General features: G+C 42.7%; 3 protein-coding genes across 4 annotated transcripts in view; all 3 read left to right on the forward strand.

Moving 5' to 3' along the window:
• LOC141327161 (E3 ubiquitin-protein ligase TRIM35-like) overlaps nt 1-12,500 on the forward strand; it is a 308,396-nt gene that overhangs the window by 189,841 nt on the left and 106,055 nt on the right. The gene's annotated exons all lie outside the window — the stretch shown is intronic.
• On the forward strand, nt 1,665-5,206 carry cd9r (CD9 molecule related). 2 transcript variants are annotated; one of them, XM_073835355.1, is made up of 9 exons: nt 1,665-1,748; nt 1,956-2,030; nt 2,253-2,355; nt 2,444-2,541; nt 3,106-3,180; nt 3,932-4,033; nt 4,128-4,217; nt 4,313-4,396; nt 4,503-5,206. In XM_073835355.1, the coding sequence occupies exons 2-9, from the start codon at nt 1,971-1,973 to the stop codon at nt 4,626-4,628; spliced, it is 738 nt and encodes a 245-aa protein (XP_073691456.1). In that variant the 5' UTR covers nt 1,665-1,748; nt 1,956-1,970; the 3' UTR covers nt 4,629-5,206. The 2 variants fall into 2 exon arrangements, with proteins under 2 accessions (XP_073691456.1, XP_073691457.1); XM_073835356.1 differs by having other exon boundaries at nt 4,729-5,206.
• The window catches only part of LOC141327688 (epithelial membrane protein 1-like), a 6,224-nt gene continuing 4,933 nt past the window's right edge, over nt 11,210-12,500 (forward strand). The window contains exons 1-2 of the mRNA XM_073835364.1: nt 11,210-11,342; nt 12,115-12,194. Of these exons, the coding sequence (XP_073691465.1) occupies nt 12,117-12,194 (78 nt within the window). The 5' untranslated portion in view covers nt 11,210-11,342; nt 12,115-12,116. The remainder of the gene's footprint in view (nt 11,343-12,114; nt 12,195-12,500) is intronic.

The raw sequence follows: 12,500 nt of genomic DNA on the forward strand, positions 1-12,500 counted from the left end.
GGTTTAAAGGCAAACAAAACCCAGTCCTGATTCTAACACAAACCCACAGCGATCGGCCTAGTTCGCAGATATCAGAGCGATCCTGCAGCTGGCCCTGCTGAAAAAAACAGCATATGCTGGTTAGGTATGTTTTGGTGCTGGGATGCTGGTTTTAGCTGGTTTATACTGGTCCTTGACCATCTTTAACCAGCAAAGGACCAGCAAACATACCTAACCAGCATATGCTGTTCTTTTCAGAAGGGGGAACCGCTGATGAAACCACCCTTACAGCTTCACTATTACTGAAAAAATAAAGACTACATTAAAACTCTCAAACCCAAAAAATCTGGATCTGGTGGGATATTAACGGAAATATTCAAACAAACCGGCGCTTGAGTTGAGTCTTTACCAATCAGCTCCATCCCAGTAATCACAGAGGAATTTGCCTCTCTAAATTTAGGATGTTTTTGCACAAACTTTTTACAAATGAGGCCCCAAACTGATGATGTTTTCTTAATTTGCGTGTTTTAGTTTCTTTCATTTGCAGTGCGTTGAGCTCTCTCTGTCGCTAAATCTAGAGATGAGAACTCCAACAAACACATTGGTGAATGATGCAGATCTCTGTTAATGACATACACTATATTCAAAACAATCTACAATCTCTACACTTCTGGATACCGCATAAATCAAGTGCTCTGAAAGTCACAAACATCCGTTTCAGCTCTGCCGAACCCAACCATATCAGAGTAAACCACATTCTGAAAGCTACCATCAGGAAAACAAAAGTAAAACAACTGGCATGAACAGAAAACAGGACCTAGCAGAACATTTCTATACCGAATACAGGCTCACGGATCACAGATCTGTCACAGAGACAGCCTTGATAGCACACGCACATCTTGGAGACGTCTGTTTGACGTCTGCTTTTACATCTGCAATACGTCTATTGGACGGTTCCAATCAGATGTCAAATAGATGTCTGTTAGATGTCTTTCAATGTTCATGAATTAGACATCTTACAGACGTTTGCACACAGAAGATGCTTTCCAGATCGAGAGATCTTTAACAGACATGTGCTATCTGAGAGACAGACAGAAACTGAAGCTCAATCCAGACTGAATATGAAAAGTGTTGGACTTCCAGGTGTTTCTCAGTCATTATCATCCCTGTACCTGCAGACGCTTTCTGAGATCGTCTCTCTGGGCCGTTCACACTCGACATCTGGCTTCAGTGCGACTGATCCGGATTAACTTCCCTTTGACTCCATCTCGGTGCAACAGAAACAGTCAGCCGTGATTTAATACTGGCATCATCTGCTTCATTATAATCTAATTTATCCACAAAAACACAATTTAAGTCTGTTTTTGATTGGTTCGTTGTTAGTATGCTCTGCTTTTTTTTTTTTTCACAGGAAAAATAAATATTTTTTACATGAACTGTACATGTTTGCTTCAAATGCTTTTCCTTTCTAATGTAACCTGGCAGCTACACAATTATAATCTGATCTAAAAACGTGACTGCAGAGCACCGAATTGAACAGGCCGCTCCTCGACTCTGTTCGTCATTTTCGGAGGAATTCGGTCAGTAGTGCTTTCGTTTCTTCAGTACAGAAACTCTTTGGCCGCGCCGATGTCACTCGAGCTGAGCACCAATGAGAGCGCGCGCTGCGCAGCAGAAACGGGCGCGTGCCTGAGAGGAAGAGCACATTTGACCACAGACACCAACCGGGACACGACCAAACCTAGTCTCTTCATTCCTGGAAAAGGCAAGTTCGTTTATAGATTCAATAATTCAGTGTTATGCTTTATATTGTTAGGCTTTTTAAAGTCCATGCTTAACACAAACGTGGTAAAAGTTTATTTTTTATTTTTTTATAATTATGAATTAAAAGATTGTTTGTATTATTATTATTTGGATAGTCCATTAAACGGCTCATTATATTGGGTTCATGTGATATAATGTTGTGTTGCAGTGAGATATATCCGTTCGCGATGGACGGGTGCGCGCAGTTGTGCAAATGTTTTCTGATCCTGTTTAACATTCTGTTCGCTGTGAGTATGACTGCGTTTTTATTGATATTTACACTTCTATCGGTGAATCGCCGTCTCCTTAGATAAAAGCGTGCTATAAAGGTCATAAACATTTTTAATTATGGGAATCAAACGCTAGTTTCGCTTTAAGCTCATTTCCATAAAGGCAAAGCAGTGTATGCCGGTAGTTTCGCTGCTGTTGTTCTGTTGTGATGATGCTGAGAGCTGTGCTGGGTGTTTCAGCTGGTGGGATTCGGTCTGGTCGCTCTGGGAATGTGGCTCCGGTTCGGTGCTGAAACCAGAGGATTCTTCGACATCGATCTGAACACCACGCAGTTCAACATCGGTCTGTTCTGCTGTTATTCTCATTAACACATGTTGAAGTGTAGGTGATATTGAGTGACTGGACGTGTGCGTGTGTGTGTGTCCGTCAGGTGTGATGGTGCTGGTGGTCACAGGAGTTCTGATGCTGCTGGTGGCCATCATCGGGGACTGTGGCGCCTGTAACCACAGTAAATCTGCTCTCGGTGTGGTGAGGAAGATCATCTACAGACACCTCACACTCACTCACAGAGCCAACAGCCGAAGACTATTTGTACAAAATCACACTGAAACAATGCTGTGAGACACCTTCAGGATTCAGAGTACAGATGTACGTCTGCCAGACGTCTGTTAAAGATCTCTCGATCTGGAAAGCATCTGCTGTGTACAAACGTCTGGCAGACGTCCGTAAGATGTCAGTTTAACATACATTCTACATCATAAACATCTTAAAGATGTCTAATAGACGTCTATTTGACATCTGATAGGAAACGTCCAATAGATGTCTCGCAGATGTAAATGCAGACGTCTCTGAGATGTGCGTGCGCTATCAGGGAAAGGACACAATCTCATTTGTAGACGTATTTTTCCCAAACCTGTAAAACGCAAACCTCGACTCATGACCTGTCAAGAAAAGTTGGAAAGGTCATGGCTCTCCTCTTCTTCCCCTTTCCCTTCTGCACGTCTGAGGAAATATATCTATTTCAGGATTAGAAGAGAGAATTATTCTTGAAGTAAAAACATTACTAAACATTTTTGTTTTTCTGACATTCAGTTTGCTGGCCTGCTGTCCGTTCTGATCATCATTGAAGTTGCAGCTGGTGTGATGGCCTTCATGTGGAGCGGACGGGTAAAGGCCACACACACACGCACGCACGCACGCACGCACGCACACACACACACACACACACACACACACACACACTCGCGCACACTCACTCGCACACACGCGCACACACGCGCTCGCACACACACACACACACACACACACACACACACACACTCGCGCACACTCACTCGCACACTCGCGCACACACGCGCACACTCGCGCACACTCGCGCACACACGCGCACACTCGCGCACACACACACACACACACACACACACACACACTCGCACGCACACACACACACACACACACACACACACACACACACACACACACACACACACACACACACACTCGCACACACACACACACACACACTCGCACACACACACACACACACACACACACACACACACACTCGCACGCACGCACGCACACACACACACACACACACACACACACACACTCGCACGCACACACACGCACACACACACTCGCACGCACACACACACACGCACGCACGCACGCACGCACACACACACACACTCGCACGCACGCACGCACGCACGCACGCACACACACACACACACACACACACACTCGCACACACACACACACACACACACACACACGCACACACACACGCACACACACACACACACACACACACACACACACACACTCGCACGCACACACACACACACACACACTCACTCACTCAGGTGTGGTGTAATAGTGGTTTTAAAGCAGTCATGTGTCTGTGGTGTTGTAGGTGTCAGAAGAGCTGGTGAACTTCTACACCACAATCTATGCTCAGTATGTGAACACCAGGAATCCCAGCCAAGAAGTCACCCTCAAGCTATTCCACAACGCTGTAAGAGCCACACACACACACACACACACACACACATACACACACAGTCTTTTGTTCACACATATGTGGTCTAACAGGTGTGTGTTTGTTTCAGTTTGACTGCTGCGGCGTCGGCGGACCGATTGAAGTCTTTGTGCGAGACACCTGTCCAGATGTCAGCTTCTTCAAGCAGCTCACGTATTCTGTGAGTCTCCTCCTGCTGGGTTTGTTCTCATCTCTGTCAGTGTGATGTTTGAGGAGCGCAGAGTCACTCATCTACGTTTGTGTGTTTGTGCGCAGAGCTGTCCCGGCGTGATCAAGAGCGTCTTCGAGTCTCACGCTCCGATGGTGTTGGGAGGGTTTCTGGGGACGGCAGGAATCATGGTGAGTCCATCTTGAGTTGTGTCTCCGCTCTAACCCTCAAACACGCCGCACTGGTCTCCAGCGGCGCACGCGTGTCGTCTGACCGTCTGCGTGTGTTCGTCCTCAGACGCTGGCGCTGGTGTGCGGCTCTGTCCTCAGAAGACACCTCTCACAGTCTCACGCATCTCCTCCTGCATACGTGCTCCTCACCTCCTCACCGTCAGTCCTGCTTCCTCCTCCCCAGCAGATATAACCGTTTCTCTCTCTCTCTTTCTCTCTCTCTCTTTCTCTCTCTCTCTGTCTCTCTCTCTCTCTCTCTTTCTCTCTCTCTCTCTCTCTCGTCTGTCTGGCAGTTGGTGGCGCTGGTGTGCAGCTGTTTTCTATATAATAATCTGAAGATGCAGTACTACTCGTCTCCCACCATCTACTGAGGTCCATCTCGACTCTGATGGAGGGATGAGCTCTTTTAAAAGGTCAAGGGAATCGTGTCCGTCCGTGTGTGAGTCGTCCATCGCCAAGAACTGAACCGAATGCCTTTAGATTCTAATTCAAGTCGATAGTAAAGCTGATAAATTTCACAGAAATGTAAAGTGATCTGCTGTAGTTTGCTAGCACGAACCACCCATGAACATGTTCAGTGTTACTGCATTCATGTTGTGGATCATAGTGGATGAACACGACTCAATTCTTCAGTTCTGACTGTTACGCTGTGACCCGCTGTCTGTCACAGTCTCGTCCTCAATATTTCACTGTCTTGCTGTACCATTAAAATCTTCCTGTTTTATGAGTGTTGCTTACTTTAATACATTAAAGAATCTTCCACAAACCCGTCACGGTCTGCTGTGTTTGATCAGAGAAGGACTGCTAATCAGCTACGACTGACACCAAACACATCTTCATGTGACGCTCTGAGAAGATCATGATGTTCTCTGTGGCTGAGATGAAGGAGCGCCAATCTGACTAAATCTAGGGATGTTTTGGTGCTGGTTTTTGCTGGTCCTTTGCTTGGTTTTTTCAGCAGGGTTTGTAGTCTGATGGCAACAATAACATTGTGAAAAATAAGGCAAGTAAGGAAGAAGGTGGCAGAAATAAACAGACTTTAAAATATGGCATGACAATGTAATAAATACACTACCGTTCAAAAGTTTGGGGTCAGTACATTTTTATTGTTTTTTTAAAGAAAGGAATACTTTTATTCACCAAGGATGTATCAAGTTAATAATTAAAAGTTTACTAAAAGTTAATAATAAATAATTTACATTGTTATAAAATATTTATATTTTGAATAAACACTATTTTTTAAACTTGTCATTCATGAAAGAATCCTGGAAAAAAAAATAAAAGTCACAGGCTCCAAAAAAATAATAAATCAGCATATTAGAATGATTTCTGAAGGATCACGTGACACTGAAGACTGGAGTAACAGCTGATAGAAAATTCAGCTTTTCATCACAGGAATAAATTCTATTTTAAAGTATGTTAAAATAAAAAAGCATTATTTTATATTTTAAAAACATTTTGCAATATTACAGTTTTTTTCTGTATTTTTAATCAAATAAATGCAGCCTTGATGAGCAGAAGAGACTTCATTCATCTTCGGAACACAAATATTTCTGATGACATCTGAGAGGCCTGACTCTGTGTAGACACTGACAGCAACACAACTGAAATGTTCCCAGACCCAAAACAGCCTTGGAGACGACAGTGGTTCAACCGTAAATGACTTACTTAAAATACTTTTTGTGTGCTAAGAAAAAAAAAAGACTTTATTCAACAATTCCTCTCCTCTAAATCACAAAGTCGTCACTTTTGTTTTCTTAGCGTTTTTTGCAAAGTTACGGTTGAACCACTGATGTGACACGGACTATTTTACTGATGTCCTTACAACGGTACGAATTCTGGGCCTGTATTCACAAAACATTTTTATCTGAGCACTAAGAGTTCTCCTTAATAGCAGTTCAAGTTTTTAGCTAAGAGTTCTCTCTTTAAACCCATTCACAAAGCTGCGGAGACAAACTTTTACTCAGGAATAGAGGGAAGTCTTAAGCTGAGAGTAAGGGGCGGGGTTGAGCTCATTAATATGGATGATGTCAGCATGCTCATTAACTATGCACACTGTGATTGGCTGATAGCGAAGGGGTCTCTGTCAGAGATTTATTTATATTTCATAAAAAATATTGAAGAGCACGATATTATTTTGCCAAATTCAAATAAAGGTTTTAAAATAAAAATGTGAGTTTAAAAATAACGCTTTTAAAATGCAGGCTACGTGTCACCAATTAAACAACTATATGTTCAGCTGACTGTCAGCCTCTTAAATGTGTGCTTCTCCTAAACAATTTGTGGAGATATGAATATCAGTAGAATATGATCATTGCTGAAAGCGTGCAAACGTAAAAGACAACCAAACTGGATGCAAGGACCCTTGCAGACTGTTGGTGTGTTTTTGGATGCATTTTTTTTGTATTTGTCATTCTAAAAATGTACCATGCACCGAAATATTGCACACTAGTCACGTAGTAATTAATTCGTTGCAAAACAAAAAACAATTTAATAAGTCATTAAAACAATACAAAATGGAATCTTCGCAGTATGTAAACGTGTTTGACGCAACGTGAGGTCGTATTATTACAAAATTGGAGATAACCTCCAAAAGCAAAAAAAAAAAAAAAAAAAAGATGCATGCCTATGTGAATCAGATTCTGATTCTGTGTGCAAATAAATGCAGTGTTTTTATAAAAAGTTTACATTCTGAGGCAGATTACCGGCAATAGCCAATTTTGGATAGTTAGGAGTCCTCTTCACTACTCCTATCATTTCACAGGTTTAGGAGCTAGTTTTAGCGCTAAAATGATTTGTGAAATACTCTTAGAGCAACAATTTAGGACTGACACGCCCATTATTTTTAAGATTTTCTCCTAAACCAGCAAATTAGGAGCTACTTTTAGCCTTAAGATGTTTTGTGAATACGGGCCCTGATTTTCGGGTGAACTATCTCTTCAGCTCAACTGTGTGTGTGTGAGTCAGTGCAGTGCGCGCGCATGACCGCTGGAGGGCAGCAGCATTATTCTCAGCGCGCTCACGGGCGACCAGTGACGTCACTCCAGATTTTAGACCCATGCGACGCCGAATGCGGTAAAACAAAATAAAGAAGTATTTTATTTGGAATGAGTTGTGGTGGTGCGCCAAAAAATAAATAAGTGAATAAACTACTAGCTCCTTCAGAAACACCAGTTTATTCATTCCACTGAGCACCGAACCACACGCACAGGATTTTTGTACATCACAGGCAGCGAAGGATACAACTTTCCGACTGTACAAAGCCTACAGTATGCCTTCAAAACACACACAAACACGTGCCATTGTTATATTTCATGATGCTTTTAAATCCTCGATTTTACAGAGCCATTACATGGACAAACAGGAGCAGGGCATATTTTACAATTTTTTATTTTGAAATTCGAAAGAGAAAAAGGTTTACGGCATTACAGCAATCAAGATGAGTAAACAATGACTGGATTTTCAATTTTTAAGTGAACGGTCCCTTTAAAGCAACAGACGACAAAGCTGAGGACAAATTATTCTGCTAGTTTTCACTGTCGCTCCTGGTGTGAACGCGCATTAATTGTAACAAATGATTTCTGACAGAATATTGACGACAGATTAGCTGAGCTGAGCACAGTCAGTGACAACTAAACTTTAAAGTGAGGATAGTCACAGCAGTAAAAAGCTAATGTTGTATACAAGTGGGCATTGAAGTGCGCGCGGAGAGCGGGAGCAGGAAGTGACGCAGCGGCGCGTTCGCGTGAGCTCGTGTTGGAGGGTGGAGGGCGCGGCGCTGGTGACTCATGGCATGTTGGGTTTCCTAGCAACAGCAGTTGTTTTCTTTTAAGCTCTGAAGCCAAATATGAACGTCTGGATGTCATTGAGAGAGAGAGAGAGAGAGAGAGAGAGAGAGAGAGAGAGAGAGAGAGAGAGAGAGAGAGACACGTGTGGATGTTCTTCCTGCTGCACAACCGAACAAAACATGAATAAATAATCAGTACACTTTAACCTGCTGACGAGTAATGCTCACAGTGACAGAATCCAGCATTTTAATAAACCTAATATAAAGTTTTGCACTAGTAGCTTAGATTTGATCACTAAATAAAAGGAAAAAAGTAGTATTTGAGTGAAGCAAATATAAACAGATTATCTGTTAAACATAAACAGAAGTTTTTTAGAGAAATGTGTTTTTTCTCTCTCTCTCTCTCTCTCTCATACTGAAAGTCAGTGTTGTTTGGATCTCAACATTCTTCAAAATATCTACTTTTACGTTCCACAGAAGACAGAAAGTCATGCAGGTTTGTAATGACATGAGGGAAACCGAACGATGACAGAGCTCTTCAACTATTGCCTTACAGCAAAGGAAGAAAACATGCTCAGAAACTGCTCCAGTTTCATAGCTTTAAACGTTTTTCCTCTCTAATGGTAGAACGAGGAACAAAAACAGTCATAGTTTAGCTATCAAAGTGTGTGAGAGACAGACAGAAGCAGTTTGTGTGTGTGTGATTGTGTGTGCGTGTGTGAACATGTGAGCATGAGCACTGAAATATGGGAGTGTCCAAAACATTCCCATCCAGATTTCAACACAAACACTCAACAATCAAGATGCATTTCAAAACGCTGTCTGATGTTCCATACACACACACACACACACACACACACACACACACACACACACACACACACACACACACACACACACACACACACACACACACACACACACACACACACACACACACACACAGAAGGTGGATAACAGGAGACATTTGAATAAAGATCATGATGGATTAAACACAGTTGTTGTAGGACTTGTAGGCTGTTCTTGCACAAAGACGTTATTGTGTGTGTGTGTGTGTGTGTGTGTGTGTGGCGCTCAGGTGAGGCTGTAACTGTCCTGCAGGTGAAATCTGGTTGAACAACATTTCTAAATTCTCTCTCTTCTTCTTCTCATTAGGGTGTGTGTCTGTCACACAGGGTGTGTTTGCGTTTGTTTCCTCACCCAGAGTCAAACGCTAAACTCACAGCAACACATTTCACAAAAAAAAAAGCCACAGCAAAGACGGACAACAACAGGAATAAACGAGGCGTGTATTTGCCATTATTTGACGGGTTCCAAGTCAAGTGTTTGGTGTGTTTTGGGATCCAGGCAGCAAATGTCTGAAACCACATCCACTAAAACAACACATTTAACACGAATACGCCAGTGCTGCTGAAGAAACGAAACAGTTTCACCGGGGTTCAAGTGCTTTTACAGCTCTTACTCTAACCCAGACTAAACTTTGGCATCTAGAGACTCTCATCAGGATAAAACCAGCGTAAGACCAAACACTATGAAACACAGGACAGCCTGAGGACAATTCAGTTCAGGTGGATGCTAGAATTAAAAAACACATCCTGAAGTCAATCTATGAGTGAAAGGCATTCTGGGATGTGTGTACAGGGCGTTTCACATGGCTCTGACATTTTGCTGAAAATTAAAAAAATATAAGAAACAAACAAAAAAAAAAAGCTAGGTATGGTAGTTTCGTCTTGTTTTCTAGCAAAACAAATCTAAACATCAAGCAAACCGAAGGCGCAAATTGAAAAAAGATCATAATTGTGACCCTGGAGCACAAAACCAGTCTTAAGTCGCTGGGGTATGTTTGTAGCAATAGCCAAAAACACATTGTATGGGTCAAAATTATAGATTTTTCTTTTATGCCAAAACTCATTAGGAAATTAAGTAAAGTTCATGTTCCATGAAGATTTTTTGTAAAATTCCTACTGTGAACATATCAAAATGTGATTTTTGGTTTGTAATATGCATTGTTAAGAACCTAATTCGGACAACTTTAAAGGTGATTTTCTCAGTCTTTTTGATTTTTTTGCATCCTCAGATTTCAGATTTTCAAATAGATGCATCTCAGTCAAATATTGTCCTATCCTAACAAACCATACATCAATAGAAAGCTGATTTATTGAGCTTTCATATGATGTATAAATCTCAGTTTTGTCAAATTTAACCTTATGACTGGTTTTGTGGTCCAGGGTCACAATTCTGAGCAAAAATCTGCCAATAGGGTCAGAAATATCAGCTTGTTTTCCTTCGGGATGAAGTTCATGTTTTAGACCCCTCTGGCAGAAACAATGTCTTAATTTCAATCGTTTGCTCAGAAAACCAGCTAAACGATGATTATATTAGTCGTATCCAGTGATGTAATGAATCATGGCTTCCTTTCAGTCGTCTCGTGTCCTTCAGCTGGAACTGATTGAAATCCAGCCAATCAAGTGTGTGTGTTAGTGTGTGTATAAATGAGTGTACTTGTTTAGACTGTAGTTGTAGGGATCAGATATCCTCCCTTCTGTTGTGAAAGACTTTGTCAACCCACTAGTGCCACATCTGACCGCTCGCCTCTAGTTAAAGACTTATAAATCAGCCAAGAGATGTTGTTGAGGTAACTCTGGCGTTCTGCACATGTTAGGGGTGAGGGTTAGTTTAGTGGTAGACACTCAGAGGAGGACTATGCAGTGTTTGGCCGATGTGAGTGATGGTCTCTCGGAGGGTGTGGAGCGTCTGTATTCACAGTGTTTACCCATGAATCACCGCACAGAGGAGCCGGGTTTGGAGGGAAGAATGCGCAGCTCGATCGCTAAACTTATCTTTCACAAAGTTTTCATAGAGCCGGCGGGAAAAGGGCTTGTCAGGACCTTCCCAAACACCACACCCTTATACAGAGAGAGAGAGAGAGAGAGAGAGAGAGACACTGCAGGAATGAGAGTGAGGGGCGGGGCAGGGGGCGGGGCTGTGGGCGGAGCCAGAGGGTGGAGAGCGCTTGCACTGAGAGTTGAGTGTAAAGATCCACAGTCACACACACAGCACATCTGGAAGTGTGAAGCTGCTCTCTTCTAGCCTTCGACCTTCTGCTACTCAACGCATCAGGTAAGATCTGAAACCCTTCTCGATCCGTGCGCTCGTTCGGGGCATTCGACCGACCGTCTGGTGTTAGTTAAGGGGGTTTGTGTGAGTGTGTGCTGGCTTTGAGAGCGTGAGATGACTGCGTTTGGTCCGCCAGAGATGCTGAGCTGTTTTTCATCTGTTTAAATATGACTAATCCTGGGAAACATGGGGAAATGTGTGAGTCTGACGGGGGCTGAGCGGGACAGACGGGGCGAGAGGAGGGACGCTTCCTTCAGGGAGTGGCATTACTGTGCAATGCTGAGACAAGTTTCAACCCATCGAGCTGTAAAAACACTTGATCCGCTCATTCATACCTGCTGCACACACACACACACACACACACACACACACACACAGGTTTCATGTGTTGTTGTTCAAATGTGCTAAATGGAACCACAGCAAACTTCTGTCAACAAGTGTTTACTCTTTAGTTTGTTTCTTTTATGTTTTATGAAATATGGACTTCTCAGTTATAAACAGAACAATAAGAGAATCAAAGCAAAGTTTAGAAATGAAGGCGCATTCAAATCCTGTAGTAAAGCAGCCCTAAACCAGAAAACAGTCGTTATTCAGATCAGCTCAGGGCTCATATGTAAAGTTGATCAATTAGGGAACTGGTTGAGTTGAGCGCTCAGGATGTTGTTATTCAGCTCCAGCTCACAATTCAGTCATCATTCAGTCATTATCAGTTCAGCTCAGTCATATCTAAACTCTTACTGAATATTAATATGTCTGTGTTTTTTCTCTCTGTCAGTCATGCTGGTTCTACTCGCTGCCATCTTCGTCCTCCACATCGCCTGCATCTGTGTGCTGCTGGCCGCCACCATCCATAACGTGAGTGACGCGCATCACAGCCTGTGGGCGGGGCTGTGGGCGGGGCTTCTCCACTAGCTCATGAATTATTGATGAATTCCAGATCAAACAGTTTCTTACCTCAACTTCATTCTCAGGCCGACTCTTTATCACCGCAGATTAGGAACATACGTCAGTCGCCGCACGATCACGTCCGCATTTAGCGCAGTGTTTGGAAACTGTGAGAGAATTAAGCACAAAAAAAAAAATCTTGAGCAAGTGTTACATAACAGGACTAAATACTTATTATAGGACTGACGCTCACACCCAAAGATATTCAAACATTAT

The sequence above is a fragment of the Garra rufa genome, chromosome 1 (genome assembly GCF_049309525.1).
Source record: "Garra rufa chromosome 1, GarRuf1.0, whole genome shotgun sequence".
Lineage (NCBI taxonomy): Eukaryota > Metazoa > Chordata > Actinopteri > Cypriniformes > Cyprinidae > Garra > Garra rufa.